Source organism: Crocuta crocuta, unplaced genomic scaffold, assembly GCF_008692635.1.
Source record: "Crocuta crocuta isolate KB4526 unplaced genomic scaffold, BGI_CrCroc_1.0 scaffold72, whole genome shotgun sequence".
NCBI classification, from domain to species: Eukaryota; Metazoa; Chordata; class Mammalia; order Carnivora; family Hyaenidae; genus Crocuta; species Crocuta crocuta.
In genome coordinates, this window is record NW_027529427.1 from 284,260 (window position 1) to 299,241 (window position 14,982).

General features: G+C 35.3%; 1 protein-coding gene across 2 annotated transcripts in view; it reads right to left on the reverse strand.

Moving 5' to 3' along the window:
- Positions 1 to 565: 565 nt before the first annotated feature.
- Positions 566 to 14,982, reverse strand: part of CLEC2D (C-type lectin domain family 2 member D) — a 15,213-nt gene continuing 796 nt past the window's right edge. Inside the window, exons 2-5 of one of the 2 annotated variants that reach the window (XM_077759034.1) lie at positions 11,810 to 11,920; positions 7,419 to 7,603; positions 2,831 to 2,934; positions 566 to 1,673 (exon numbers count right to left, since the gene is read on the reverse strand). In XM_077759034.1, the coding sequence (XP_077615160.1) occupies positions 1,535 to 1,673; positions 2,831 to 2,934; positions 7,419 to 7,603; positions 11,810 to 11,920 (539 nt within the window). In that variant the 3' untranslated portion in view covers positions 566 to 1,534. The remainder of the gene's footprint in view (positions 1,674 to 2,830; positions 2,935 to 7,418; positions 7,604 to 11,809; positions 11,921 to 14,982) is intronic. The other variant, XM_077759035.1, reaches the window with a different exon arrangement.

Genomic DNA, 14,982 nt, shown 5'->3' on the forward strand with positions numbered 1-14,982 from the left:
CAAACTGCTGCTTCTATGGGGTATCTTGGTGAGGTTGTTTGTTGCGCTGATTTTTTAAGGGTGTGGACTCAGTTTCCTAATAACCCTGAGGCTTTCCCTGATTTTTGAGGTTCCAAGGGTTAAGGCCCACTGATTGTAAAAACTCACAGAGTTAAGCCCTTCTAGTTTTCAACGCCAATTATTATGGGATTCGTCTTCCCAATGCAGGTCATCCAGGCCTTGGGTGCCTGGTGTGGAGTCTCTTCCTCTCCCTTCTCTGTGCCTGTAGTGTTCACAGTCTCATGGGTCAGTTTGGTTCTTATTTGAGGGAGTGTCAGTCTGGCTCTTGACTGCATCTCCACATTTTCTGCTGTTATCTGATATGGCCTCGTCTCTAAGATTAACTGTGGAGATCTTGTTCTTCCAGTCTTTGGGTCATTTTCTGGGTCATTTACACTGCTGTGGGTGTTACCTAGGTATATCTGGGGGACAAGGTGAACTTAGGATCATCCTATCTACCATCTTCCCCAGAAGTTCTGATTGGTTTCTTTATTTAAAAAGTATATACATAACAAATACACTTACAGATGTTTATTTTATTTATTTTGTTTAAGTATAGTTCACATATAATATTATTTTAGTTTCAAGTGGACAACATAATGATTTAACATTTAAAATTTTTTTATGTTTTATTTATTTTTGAAAGAGTGAGAGAGAGAGAGAGAGAGAGATGAAGCACAACCAGGGGAGGGACAGAGAGAGAGGGAGACACAGAATCTGAAGCAGGCTCTAGGCTCTGAGTTGTCAGCACACAGCCCGACGCAGGGCTTGAACCCACAAACCATAAGATTATGGCCTGAACAGAAGTCAGACATTCAACCCACTGAGCCATCCTGGAGCCCCTCAATGAGCAGTTCTTAAAGTGTTTTACACATATTGTGTAAAATGCTAGTTTCAAAAGACCAATAATGAAAACAGAATACCAATTCTCTTTTACATAATTGGAACCTCACCCTGAGGAACAAGAGATAACTGTAACAGTTGCAGCTTACTGCCTCTCAAGGAATTTATTCAGAGAATTACACTAGAAATAATTTTATGAAATACTTCATTGTGCAATCTTTTCATTCTATTTCAGTAAAATACAAGTGTGAACATTACTTATACTTGAAATTTTACCAAAATGTTAATATGCACTCCTAATTTATTGCAGTTTTGCAATAACCAAGCTATAGAATAAGTTCAACTGTCCATTGATAGGCGAATGGATAAAAAAGATATGGTATAATCAGACAACAAAAAGAAATAAGAGGCATCCAAACCAATAAGAAAGAAGGCAAATGTAATATTTGTAGACAACGTAATGCCCTATGTAGAAGAAGTTCATCAACAAAACTATTAGAATTGATACATGAATTCAATAAATTTGAAGGATACAAAATCTGTGTACAGAAATCTTTTGCATTTATAAAAATATTATTTATTTATTTTTGAAGGGGAGTGCAAGCAAGGGAGGGGCACAGAGAGAGGGAACAAGAAAATATCAAAGGAAGAACTATGCTGCAGTTTGCGACCGCACATTGGCATATCTGTCCGATTTGGAACAAATCCACTTCCTTTCCGTATAATGCCTTGCACTGCTGGCACCTTTGTCATTCAAATAGGCACACTCTCCTCCTCCCCTGATTGGAAAACTGCAATGCAAGAAGGAGAACCAATCAGTGGGCCACTGGATCGTTCTTTAAAAGCAGAGGGAATAGGGGCGCCTGGGTGGCTCAGTCGGTTAAGCCAGGTCAGATCTTCAGCTCAGGTCAGATCTCATGGTTTGTGGGTTCAGCCCCACATCAGGCTCTGTGCTGAAAGCTCAGAGCCTGGAGCCTGTTTCGGATCCTGTCTCTCTCTCTCTCTCTCTGACCCTCCTGGACTCATGCTCGGTCTCTCTCTGTCTCAAAAATAAATAAACTATAAATTTTTTTAAAAAATAAAGCAGAGGGAATAAAGATGAGAAAATTAGGAGACTAACATTAATTCAGCCTCTAAATATAAGAGGCATTATCCATAGTCTCTCTTTAGTATTAAAAATTATCCTGTGAGATATATATCGTCACTTTTTATAGCCGGTGGGGGGAGTGGGTTGGGGGCAACAAGCAAACAAATGAAACTAACAGAGTTTCCCAAGAGTCCCTAACAAATAAAACTAGGATTCATGACTTAATCAATGAAAACGCAGGGCCCAGGCTATTCCCACCTTCTTCACTTTGGGAAAGAGGAGAAGGAAGAAATGCTGCTATTTCACAAGTAATTTTTTTGTTCTTCTTCTTTCTAGGCCCTGATCTTCTGTAGTCTACTCAGCATTTAAGCGGCCTGACTCAGACATCTGGGTCAGCATTTAGACTAGAAGTTTTCCCCCTTTACTCTTTGAAATTGCTCAGTGTGACATGATTTGCCTTTTGTTAAGACATGCCAGCCCTTACTAAGTATATTTTTCACGTCTATAGTGATAAACAATTTTCAACAACTTAGTTAACACTGTTTACTCCTTTAAACACTAGAGAATTAGATGAAGTAAACATTATGGTTTCAGTTTTATAAAGGAAGAAGTAAAGTTCATCCTAAATGTTTATCAAGCATCCACAGTGTGCTAGGCACTGCAGATACAACAGTGTATAAATATAAGCTCTAATTCCTAAAACTTTGTGTCTGTCCAAGATCAAAAAGCGAATAGGTAAGATCCAGTTGTCAAACTTACCAATGTCTGGTCCAGTGCTCTTTCCAATATATTTGGTCCTTTAAACACTAGGTATGGGTACACTATGGTACAAATATTGCTATCATATTATTCAGGACTTACCAGCTGGTGAATTCAGTGCCATTTACCCATTTCCATGGCTGGCCTTGTTCTCTGCTGAGCCCGATCCAGTGGTCGAAGAGGCCTTTATATCGCATTAGGAAATCCTTTCAGGAAACAAAGAGGATATGCATTAACTGGACATTGTCTGGCCTCTCCCAGAAGAATGTTGTTTCTATGCTATATTCTTAACTGTTTTTATAAGTTTCTTCTTTTTAATTTTGTATTGTTTAATAATACATAGAGAATAGATATGCTATAGTAGCACAGGCAAATGAGTATTAAAACAGAGAAATTGCTGATAACTTGTTTGCTTTTAATTCAGGCTAGTGCCACCTTGTATTACCACTCCATCATTTGTTTATCTATTCTATTATTGGTTTCCACTAGTATTATTTCAAGTTTGAAGTTATTATGAATGCTGTCATGACTCGTGACACCTGTCCTGGAATGAATGATTAGGCCACAGTAATGGTTATTGTCAATTTTACCAAATGACATCTAACTCTTTTAGGATGCATTGTAGCAAATTATATTCATACCATCATTGTAGTTTTCCATGCTACACATCCTTGTCAACACTTAGAGTGTCTTTTTATGATTATAAGTATTAATTTCAATACAACAAAATGTATAATATTCCTTTATGATTATGGATTTGATGACTTCTCAGGGAAATTCTTACTCTTTGGAGATGACATTTATTTTTTCTCTTTCTTTTTTAGTTCCTTGAGGTATGCAGTGGGGTTACGGACTTTAGATATTTCTTTTTTTTTCTTTAAGGTATGCATTTACAGTTGTAAATTCCCACTTTGTATTGCTTCTACTGCATACCATAAGTTTTGGTATGTTACCAAAAACTTATGTTTTGCATGTTTTCATTTCATTTGTTTCAAGGTATTTTCTAATGTCCCCTGTGATTCCTTTTCTACTCACTGAATATTGAACAGTGGGTTGGTTAATTTCTACATATTTCTGAATTTTCCAATTTTCCTTCAGCTGTTGATTTCTAGTTTCATTCTATTGTGTTTACAGAAGGAACTTGGCATGACTTCAATCTTTTCAAACTTATTGTTTTGTGACCTATCATATGAACTATCCAGAAAAATGTTCCACACACACTTAAGAAGAATATGTACTCTGCTGTTCTTGGGAGGCGTTCTCTGCAGGTTTTTTAGGTCTAACCAGTTTGCAGTGCTGCTCAAGACTTGTACTTCTTCACTGTTCCTTTTCTGGTTGTTCTATCCATTATTTAAAAATTTTTAATGTTTATTTATTTTTGAGACAGGGAGAGAGACAGAGTGTGAGTGGACAAAGGGCAGAGAGAGAGGGAGACCCAGAATCTGAAGCAGACTCTAGGCTCTGAGCTGTCAGCACAGAGCCCGACACAGGGCTCAAACCCACAAACCGTGAGATCATGACCTGAGCTGAAGTCTGACACTCGACCAACTGAGCCACCCAGGTGCCCCAGTTCTATCCATTATTGAAAGTGGAATCATTAAGTCTTCAGATATTATTATAAAACTATCTATTTCTCATTTCAATTCTATCAATTGTTCCTTCATACATTTGGGGGCTGTGAGTACTATATGTTCATAGAGGTTATCTCTTCTTACTGTAACAAAATTTTTATCAAGATGTAATATTCCTTCTTTGTCTCTTGTAAACTTTCTGCTTTTGTCTATTTTGTCCAACAAGAATATAGTCACACAGCTTTATTTTGTTTACAGTTTTCATGTCATATCTTTTTCCATCCTTTTACTTTAAACTTCTTTGTGTCCTTATACCTATGGTGAGTCTCTGATAGAGAGCATAGAGATGGATCTTGCTTTGTTTTTAGCCTACTGCCAGTCTCTGCTTTTTAATCAGATAGTTTCATCCATTTGCATTTAATGTGATTCCCAATGAAAGACTTATTTCTACCATATATCTGTTTATTTTTATATGTCTTATGTGGTTTTTATTCTCAAATCCTCTATTATTGCAAATTTTTTCAGTTGAGTTTTTGTAAGTACTGTTTTTATTCCCTTTTTCTTTTTCTGTATATATTTTAGTAATTTTATTAGTGGTTACCTTGGGGATTGCAATTAACACTTTAAACATCTAACAACCTAGTTTATAATGTGAACTTGGTTTCAATGGCATATAAACATTTTGCCCCTATACATCTCCAACCCTCTCTTTATAATATTGTCATAGACTATATATGTATATGCTATATGCTCATTAACATAGATTTATAATTATTGAATTATGACTTCACCTGCTAAATCATATATGAAAGGAGAGAAGTTACAAACTAAATGAAAAGTATAGTAATTCTGGCTTTTGTATTTATCTGTGTGGTTACTTTTATGAGTAGTTCTTTATTCTTTTGGCTCTGAGTTACTTTCTAATGTGCTTTAATTTCAGCCTTTATCATTGCTTATAGGATGGGTCTACTGATAAGAAACTCACTTAGCTGCTGTTCTTCTAGAAGTATCTTAATTTTTTTCCCATTATGAAAGATAGTTTTGACAGATACAGAATTCTAGACTGGCAGGGCTTTTTTTTTTAGGATTTAAAATGTGCCATTCCACTGCTTTCTAGATTCTATGGTATCTCAGGATAAGTCAACTAGTAACCTTATTGAGGATCCTAGGTACATGCCTCGTCCCTTTCTGCTTTCAACTTCTCTTTAGGCTTTGACTCTCATTTGTCTTAATGTAGTTTTCTTTGGATGTATCCTTCTTGGAGTTTGTTGACATTCTTAGACATGTATATTCATATCTTTCCTCAACTTTGGGAAGTTTTTGGCCATTATTTCTTTACATATTTTTTCTACTTATTTTCTTTTCCTTCTAAGAGTCTCACCATGCATATGTTGGTTTGCTTGATGACGTACTATAGTTCCTTTGAGATCTCTTTCTTTGTCATTATTTTTAAATTTTCTTTCTATTCTTAGACAAGATTCTTTAAGTTTTCTTATCTTCAAGTTTGCTGACCCTTTCTTTTTTTTAAAAAAATTTTTAAATGTTTTTTTTATTTATTTCTAGGAGAGAGAGAAAGAGAGACAGCGTGAGCAGGGGAGGGTGAGAGAGAGAGGGAGTCACAGACTGAAACAGGCTCCAGGCTCTGAGCTGGCAGTCAGCACAGAGCCTGACGCGGGGCTCGAACCCATGAACCGCGAGATCATGACCTAAGCAAAAGTCGGACGCTTAACCGACTAAGCCACCCAGGCGCCCCTGCTGGCCCTTTCTTCTTCTTGCTCAAATATGCTTTTGACTCCTCTAGGGAGTTTTTCTTTTCAATTATTGTACTTTTCAGGTCTAGAATTTCTACTTGGTTCCTTTTAATAATTTCTACCTCTTTGTTGACAGTCTCGTTTTATTTATATACCATTTTTTCTGATTTCTTTTACTTTTTCTGTCTATGGTTTCCTTTAGCTCACTGAACATATTTAATACAATAGATTTAACATCTTTGACTAATATTTCCAATGTCTGGGCTCCTTCAAGGATGGCTTCTGTCAAATATTCCTTCCTGTGAATAGGCTATGGCTTCCTATTCCTTTGTATGTTTTGTAATTTCTTTGTTCAGAACTGGACATTATTCATACTCTATTGTGTTAACTTTGGGAATATACTTCTTTTCTTCAGAGATTGTTGAAATTTTGATTATTGTGATTCAAAAGCATCTGGTTATGACTTTTCCAAACAATTTTTGCAAAATGTGTATTCCCTACGGTGTGTGGTCACTGAAATTTCTATTCTATTATTTCTATGGTCAGCCAGTTACCTGCCAGGGTTTTCTTAAATGCCTAGATCCCCAAAGGGGGGAAAAACAAGTACTGTTTCTTTAAGTGCTTTGAAAATCACTTCATTTGGTAGGAGTTGAAGAAGAAAAATGGCAGTCCACCTCTTTGTCTGCCCTTCAACAATGAAAAGCAGCAGTCAAAAGTAACACCACATAACCACAGTATTTGAAGCACCACATTCTTATTGACCATCCTGGCTCCAGCAAGCTTTACCAGATACATGGCCAGGAGGCCCCATGATTCCCAGACATGATGGTGGGGAATGTTAGCTGCTCATTGGGAAGGCTGAAATCCATGGAGATTAAGGTAAATTTACTAACCTCTGCATTAAGTTATCCCTTGGTTGCTGCAAGACTCCAGAGTTCCAGATCCATTACTTGAGAGAGTTTCTACCAGTCCAATAGCTGTTCAGGTGTAGGTACAGATTTCAAAGCTTCCTACTCTGCCATCTTCTCTGACATCACTCCTGCCTGATTTATTTTGAAGCAATGTTAACTTAATTCAGATTTAAAATCATGTTTCCCTCTCTAATTTTCTAATTCTATTTGCACAGTTCTTGCTCAGTAGTCAAAGAAAGCCCTGGGTTGCTCTCTGGCCACTTTCCTGCTATGAATGTTAAGGTAACTTGTAGGTGATTCACTGCAGAATGTAACACCTACTGGTTTTTCTCTCCTTATGTTAAAAAAATCAATGTCTAGGTAAGTGTCTAAACTGGTACCTTAGACATTCTCCATAGAATTATGTAGTGTATAGGTGGAGCACATGATTTTATTGTAGACAGAACTATTTTCTTACCAGTTCCTGGAGGGTTTCAACTTGAGCAAGATCAGCATCGTGTGACTTACAAAACCTCTGGCTGAATGTCCAATTTTTGATGTCATCAGAAAAATAGAAACACTTTCTTTGGAAACCAATCCAGTCTTCTGGGCATGCAGGTTCAAAGCACTCTGATGGTGTTTCATGGGATCGTCTTCCCCTTACTAAAAATAAAAACAGCTGACTTTTACATTTTCCTGTATACATTAGCAAGTGCTTTCTAATACACTGTTCAGTAACTGTGTGAACTGCTAAATATATAATCCTTATTTTTCAAACAAGGAATACGATTCTGAAGGTCACTGTGTATATCACACAGCAAATGTCAAAGCTGAGATTCAAACTAATGCCTTAGTTAGTGGATGAGATGAAAGAATTAATGATGTCTTAAAATCTGGACCATAGATCTGTCTACTTGGATTTCAACAATGCTACCTTTCTTAAAATACTAGGTACATCAATAGCAACATTTTATCACTCTTAGATAATAGACAGTTCAAGAGCTCTAGATGCCTTCCTCAATAAAAAGAGAGACAGGGTATAGATACCTTTTGTGAATAGAGTTTCTAGAAATGAAATGGCCAGATAGATATGTAAAGAGTCCCATGATGATGAAAGTAGTTTTACCCTGAGCAGCCTTCTACTAAGGAAGTTTTGTGAGGCTCTCTCTATTTTGAAGCTGACAGGACCCCATTGGGTAGGCTTTTCTGATACACTTCCCATATAACCAGGAGAGATGCTCTCTGCAGGTGAGATTGAAAACAAGAAAAGTCTCCCCAGGTGACCTTTACTGATTTACTAGTAACCAACTCTTTATTTCTATACCCATTTTCTCTAATTAACCTCACAGCTTCTTTATTAAATAAGTAATGTTAATTTAAATCCCCATGGCTTTATTTTTGCACTATTATACAGCCAGTTAGTCGCATTGATAGTCCCTCTCTTTGCTTTCTCTCTCTCTATCTGATTTGCTTGTTTCATGTATTTGTGTTGTAGAAGTAAAATCAAATCTTTGTCCCCAACTTTCAGACTAGACAAGAGACTGCTACATATGTTGACCAAATTCAAACAAGTCTTCCCTCTTTGTATGTGTTTTGCAAAGTTCAAGTTTAGGCAGAGAAAGTGGTAAGTAATCACTCTACTCAGGGCTGCTGTCCCGAGGTGATCCTAAGCAAATATCACACTGAGAAATCTTTAAACTGAGGATGACCACAATGGATTAATGATCACTTTTTCTACCTTCTCTTTATCTGTAACCTTATAACATTTCCATTAAAGATGATAACGGTGGTAGTGATGCCACTTATGGTAATAAAATAACAGCAAACAGTTTATTTTTTATTAGGTGCATCCAATTATCCAATTCATCCAATTATTTAATCCTGATTATTTTTCTTTTCTTTTTTTTTAATTTTTTAATGTTTTTTATTTTATTTCTAGGAGAGAGAGAGACAGCGTGAGCAGGGGAGGGTCAGAGAGAGAGGGAGTCACAGACTCTGAAACAGGCTCCAGCCTCTGAGCTGGCAGTCAGCACAGAGCCCGACGCGGGGCTCGAACCCACGAAGTGCAAGATCATGACCTAAGCGAAAGTCGGACGCTTAACCGACTAAGCCACCCAGGCGCCCCAATCCTGATTATTTTTCAATACACTAAATTTGCAATTACTTACCTGTTACCTTTCCACTTTAGAGTTAAAGATAAATTCCACGTCTCTTGTCTATTAGTGGCCTTTTGCACCCAGATACTTAAAAGCAGAGAAAGAATATACCATATGATTTCACTCTTATGTGGAATTTAAAAAACAAAGCCAAAGGAACAAAAGAAAAGTAAAGAGACGAACAAAAAACAGATTTTTAACAATGTTTATTTATTTATTTATTTATTTTGAAAGAGAATGTGTTCACACGTGTATGTGCAAGGAGGGGCACAGACAGGGAGAGAGAGAATCCCAAGCAGGCTCTGTGGACACAGGGCTCCATCTCACAAACCGTGAGATCATGACCTGAACCAAAATCAAGAGTCAGATGCTTAACTGACCTAGCCACTCATGCGTCCCCCCAAAACAGACTCTTAACTATAAGAAACAAACAGATGGTCACCAGAGGGGAGCTGAGTGAGGACATGAGTGAAATAGGTGTAGGGGATTAAGAGTGTATTTTGCTTAGGGCACCTGGGTGGCTCAGTCAGTCGAGTGGCCCACTTTGGCTCAGGTCATGATCTCACAGTTTGTAAGTTCAAGGCCCGCATCAGGATCTGTGCTGACAGCTCAGAGCCTGGAACCTGCTTCTGTGTCTCTCTCTCCCTCTGCCCCTCCCCCCGTCTAAACATTAAAAAAAGTTTTTTAAAGAGTGTATTTAGTTTGACAAGTACTGAGTAATTTTAGAACTGTTGAATCACTCTATCGTACACTTGAACTTAATATAACACTATCTCTTAACTATACTGGGCTTAAAATAAAAATTAAAAATAAATTAATAAAATCAGACTTTTTCAGCTAAAAGAGTCTATATAATCTCTTACTAACACTAGAGGGCAGTCACAGATTTCAAAATTTCTGGTATGACTGGATAATAGCAAAACTCACAGTCCAAGGGAAGGCACTATTAAGTTCGTTTACATGTCAACCATGTTGAGTGGTTTGTATCACAGGGCTCAGATTAGTTTTCTGTCAAAATAATATGAAAAATTTAAAAACAAGTAAAACTGTAGTAGTCCACCTAGGACTGAAAATTAGTCCCTCACGTATCACAGTCACATAGTGACTATACAGAACATACAAAAAGAAAACCAAAATGATTTAAAAAGAAAAGTCTCTGTCTACTTTATCTACTGGTTTAGTTTATTAATGCTCATAAGCTTATGAGGTGGATTGATGTATCATGTCCATTTTTACAGATGGAGAGATTACGAATAGATGTTTAAGTAATTTTCTAAAATTTCCACAGTTCATGCTTGCAGATTTGGGATTTGAATCCAGAGAGTTTGGTGGTGAAAATGTGTATGTGCCTTATCACTAGACTGCACTACTCTCTTTTAGAAGGAACAATCCTTATCCAAAATTCTAGTATGGATAGTATGATTAGAGAAGTTGGAAAATTGGAAAAGGAAGCCCAGATATTTAAAATTGTATTCAAAATGTAAAATATTAGAAATGTATGCAATCAGTGATCATCTATTGAACACTTATTCTGTTCCAGATACTAAGCTAGGGACTAAGGATATAGAAAAAAAAAGGTTTTTCCCCCCTGAAGTTGCTCACAGCAAACACAAAAAATGCACATACAAATTAATAATTATAACCCTCAGATAACAAATGCCATGAGAACTTAGGGGTATGACCAGTATAAATTAATATATTATTCTTGAAAAATGGAAACACTTTATAAATTTGTGTGAACATATACCTGCTTTAAAAGGGAGTAAATTCTAATGGATCCAAAATAATTAGATCAGAGTCTTGCCTTTGCCCTATATGAAATGTATGACTTTGGGACAATTATTCAACCATTTCTGATTTTCATCAGATTTCATTACATGAAGGATTTGTATGATTTTAGGAAATTTGAAATTTTTAGCAACATACAGATTCCAATATTGTTTTAACTAAAAATAATTTGAGTTTTCTAACAAATAACAATATTCATTGTATACTAACTGTGCTCCAGACATTGTCCAAGTTCAATCATCTACAAATATATTTAATTGTTTCAACAACATTAAGTAAACTGAAGCACTGAGAGGGTATTAGAGCTGTCCAAGTTTACAAAGCTACACCAATGAAAGAGCTAGAATTCAAACCCAAGCCATCTAAATCCAGGATTTTTACTCAAATTTGTGCTTTTAAACTCTATACTCTGATTAACCTATTATTTGACCAGCAATTTGGTGACCAAGAATTTAATAAAGGATTAAGAAGTATGTAATTAGGTGTGAAGAGAATTAAAAAAGACATAAAAATATAGAAGGACACAAACATATATTTTAAACAGTTATTACCTGCATTTGAGTTGAATCATGGATTTTGTTTTCTATGACTCAAGGGCATAATTTTCTGATATATATGTATAAATATATATAGTAAAACTACATGATAAAAGGCCTAGCAATAACATAAGTTAAAGCACAATATGACTGGCAATTGGGTTCTACCTTTTGCAAACTATGGTCATTCTCTTAAGTTTGTAATAATATAACCCCTATATTACACAATTAAAATCTTAGACTCCACTTATAAGGTTACTGGAATTTAACTTAATTGGTGAAATGAAAAAAAAAAATAGGAACTGTAAAGAACAGGAAAATTATCACTAAGTGCCTTCTTCTTTTGGAAAGTGAACTTCTCTAGATGAACAAGATTACAATTTACTTACCAGAAATAAAAATAAACAGCATACATAATAAAATTATGGAGATTATGATTATGAGGGAAACAGCTAGAATCTTTTTAATGTCAGTAAAATACTTTTTTGAAAGCAGAGAACCTGGAAAAAAAGAATGAAGAACACATTTTTCTTTAGGTTTTGTTTTGTTTTGTTTACATTAACTGCAGAACACCCATCAGACTCCTAGAACCATTAATCATCAAAATGTTACTTCCTCTTCATTCCTTCTCACTAGAGGGGACAATTAGCCTGTCATTCTATGAATTTGCAATTTTGCCTCTGGAGTTTACTTGCTCACAGAAGAACTGCTCTTAACACACAAGCCATGAAGTAGCTTTGCACCCCTTCCAAAAACTAAGTACAAATCTCATACTACTTACAGACCCAGCTACCAATTTAATAGAAATGTAAGAGAGATTCATGTTAATTAAATGACAGGATTAAAATCAGCAAACTTCAGACTATTGGAAATTCTACATAATAAATTATCTTAAACCTTAAAAAAAAACTGTGAAAAGCAAATTTTGAAAAGTAATCATGGGGGATTTTTGGTTAAAAGGGATTTAAAGGCTTTTTATTTAAGTCAAAATTAAGGTGAGAAAATGATCCTCATAAAAGTTAACTTAGTGTTATTCCTAAAGAATGCCTAGAGGGCTTCTGAGGTGGATGCCAAGTTTCTTTATCTAACAGAGACAGTATTTTCTTTATTGAGAGAGAGAAAAGGAAGGAGAGAGAGAGTGTGTTTGAGCAGAGATGGGGCAAAGGGAGAGGGAGAGAGAATCCCAAGCAGGCTACACAATCAGCATGGAGCCCAATGCAGGCTAGATCTCATGACAGTGGGATCATGATCTGACCAAAGTCACAGCTGCCCAACCAACTGAGTCACCCAGGCACCCGAGAAAAAGATAGCATTTAACAAGAATGCTCACCTTAGAATAATTCATTAAGCTGTATAAGTGTTTTGTACAATTTTCTCTATTTGTGTTGTATCTCAAAACATCCTATATTATCTGAAACCTGTTGTAAATATTTTTTAATGTTTATTTATTTTTGAGAGAGACAGCCTGAGCAGCGGAGGGACAGAGAAAGAAGGGGACAGAGAATCTGACGTGGGCTCTGTGCTGACAGCAGAGAGCCGGATGTTGGGCTTGAACTCATGAACCATGAGATCATGACCTGAGTCAAAGTCAGAAGCTTAACTGACTGAGCCACGCAGGTGCCCCTAAACGCTCTTGTACATTTTATTGTTGGAACTTTCTTTAGAGCCCATCAGTTGGCCACCATACACACGTTTAGCTACTATACGTTCCTGGCTAGGGGCCCCTGGGTGGATAAGTTGGTTAAGTGTATGACTTGGGCTCAGGTCAAGATCCCATGGTTCATGGGTTTGAGTCTCATGTAGGGCTCTGTGCTGACTGCTTGAACCCTGGAGCTTGCTTCAGATTCTGTGTCTCCCTCTCTCTCTACTGCCCCTTCCTGGCTCACACCCTATCTCTCTCTCAAGAAATAAATAAACATTAAAAATTTTTAAGATGTTCTTGGTGATACAGACATATTTGCCTCTAACATTCTCTCCACACTAGAAAATTTTTCATTAATTTTTCCCAGAATAACCAATGGTTGATGCACACACAGGAAAGATCTAAATACACTACAAAGGATCCAAAAACTGAGTTGACATTGGAATTAAAGCCTACAGAATGCTTGAACTAGCCAGAGTAATTGCCTCCTAAAACCAAAAATACCCATATACTCCAAAAATGTAAACAAAGTCAAAATTCTTATAACAAAATGTTTGCTCAAAGTGTGCGGATTGCATTCAAGAATTATTCACTATATGAATAACCATGCGAATTTCAACAAACATGGGCAAAGACAATCAACAGAAGCCAATGCTGAGATGACAGATGTTGGAATCATCTGACATATACTTTAAAGCAGCTATTATAGAAATATTCAAAATATCAAATGAATAAAAAATGAAGTCATTTAACAAGAATTAGAAATCATCTTTTCCTCATCTGAACTCCTTTTTCCTCTGAATTGATGACTTTTATCAAAGACAAAAGTTTTTTTTCAGTCCTAAATTATGACACTTCAATTTTCTTCAACTGGTACAAAATACTATTTTTTTCACCTATTAAATCATCATATAAAGCCTCAAATACAAGTGGTTTTTTAAAGTTTCAAGCTTCATATATATGTATAATATATATATGAGATTATAAGTGTATAATTATTATATGTGTATAACTATTATATGTGTATGACATAAACATATAATATACACCTATATATACACACATATATATACATACATATATATGCATATATATACATATAATATATAATATATACATACACATATAATATTATGTATTATAATACATACACACACATATACACATATAATATATAATATATACATACACATATTATATATGTGTGTGATATTATATATACATAATAAATACATATATATAATATATGTTGCATATATGATTATACATGTATAATACATATATCATACAAATATAACACATATATAATACATATAATATTAGAAATATATAATACATGTATAATATATACATATATAATATATACATACACATATTATGTGTATATAATATTACATGTGTATAATATATACATGTATGATATTTAGTGCATATAATATAATAATTATACATGTATTATTATAGATATACATAATATATATTATACATATATAATATTATAAATATATAATACAACTATAATTCCATTTGAATGCTATACTATTTTTCCATTGACTTCTGTTTACTTTTTTTATTTGTTAAAGAACTGTATACTGTTTACCTTTTCTTTACTTTTTATTTCTGTCTTTCCTTTGAGCTTCCATGATAGATTTTCTACCTCATTTTATTTATTTGTTTGTTTATTTATTTAGTTAGTTAGTTAGTTAGTTTTAGAGAGGGAGAGAGAGCAAGAGGTAGAGGGAGAGATCAAGAATCCCAAGGAGGCTTCATGTTAGGCATAGAGCCCAACATGGGGTTGGATCTCACAACCCTCAGATCATGATCTTGGCCAAAATAAAGAGTCAAACACTTAACTTACTGAGCCACCCAGGCACTCTTATTTTCTATCTTATTTAGTAATGATAAATATTACATCTGTAT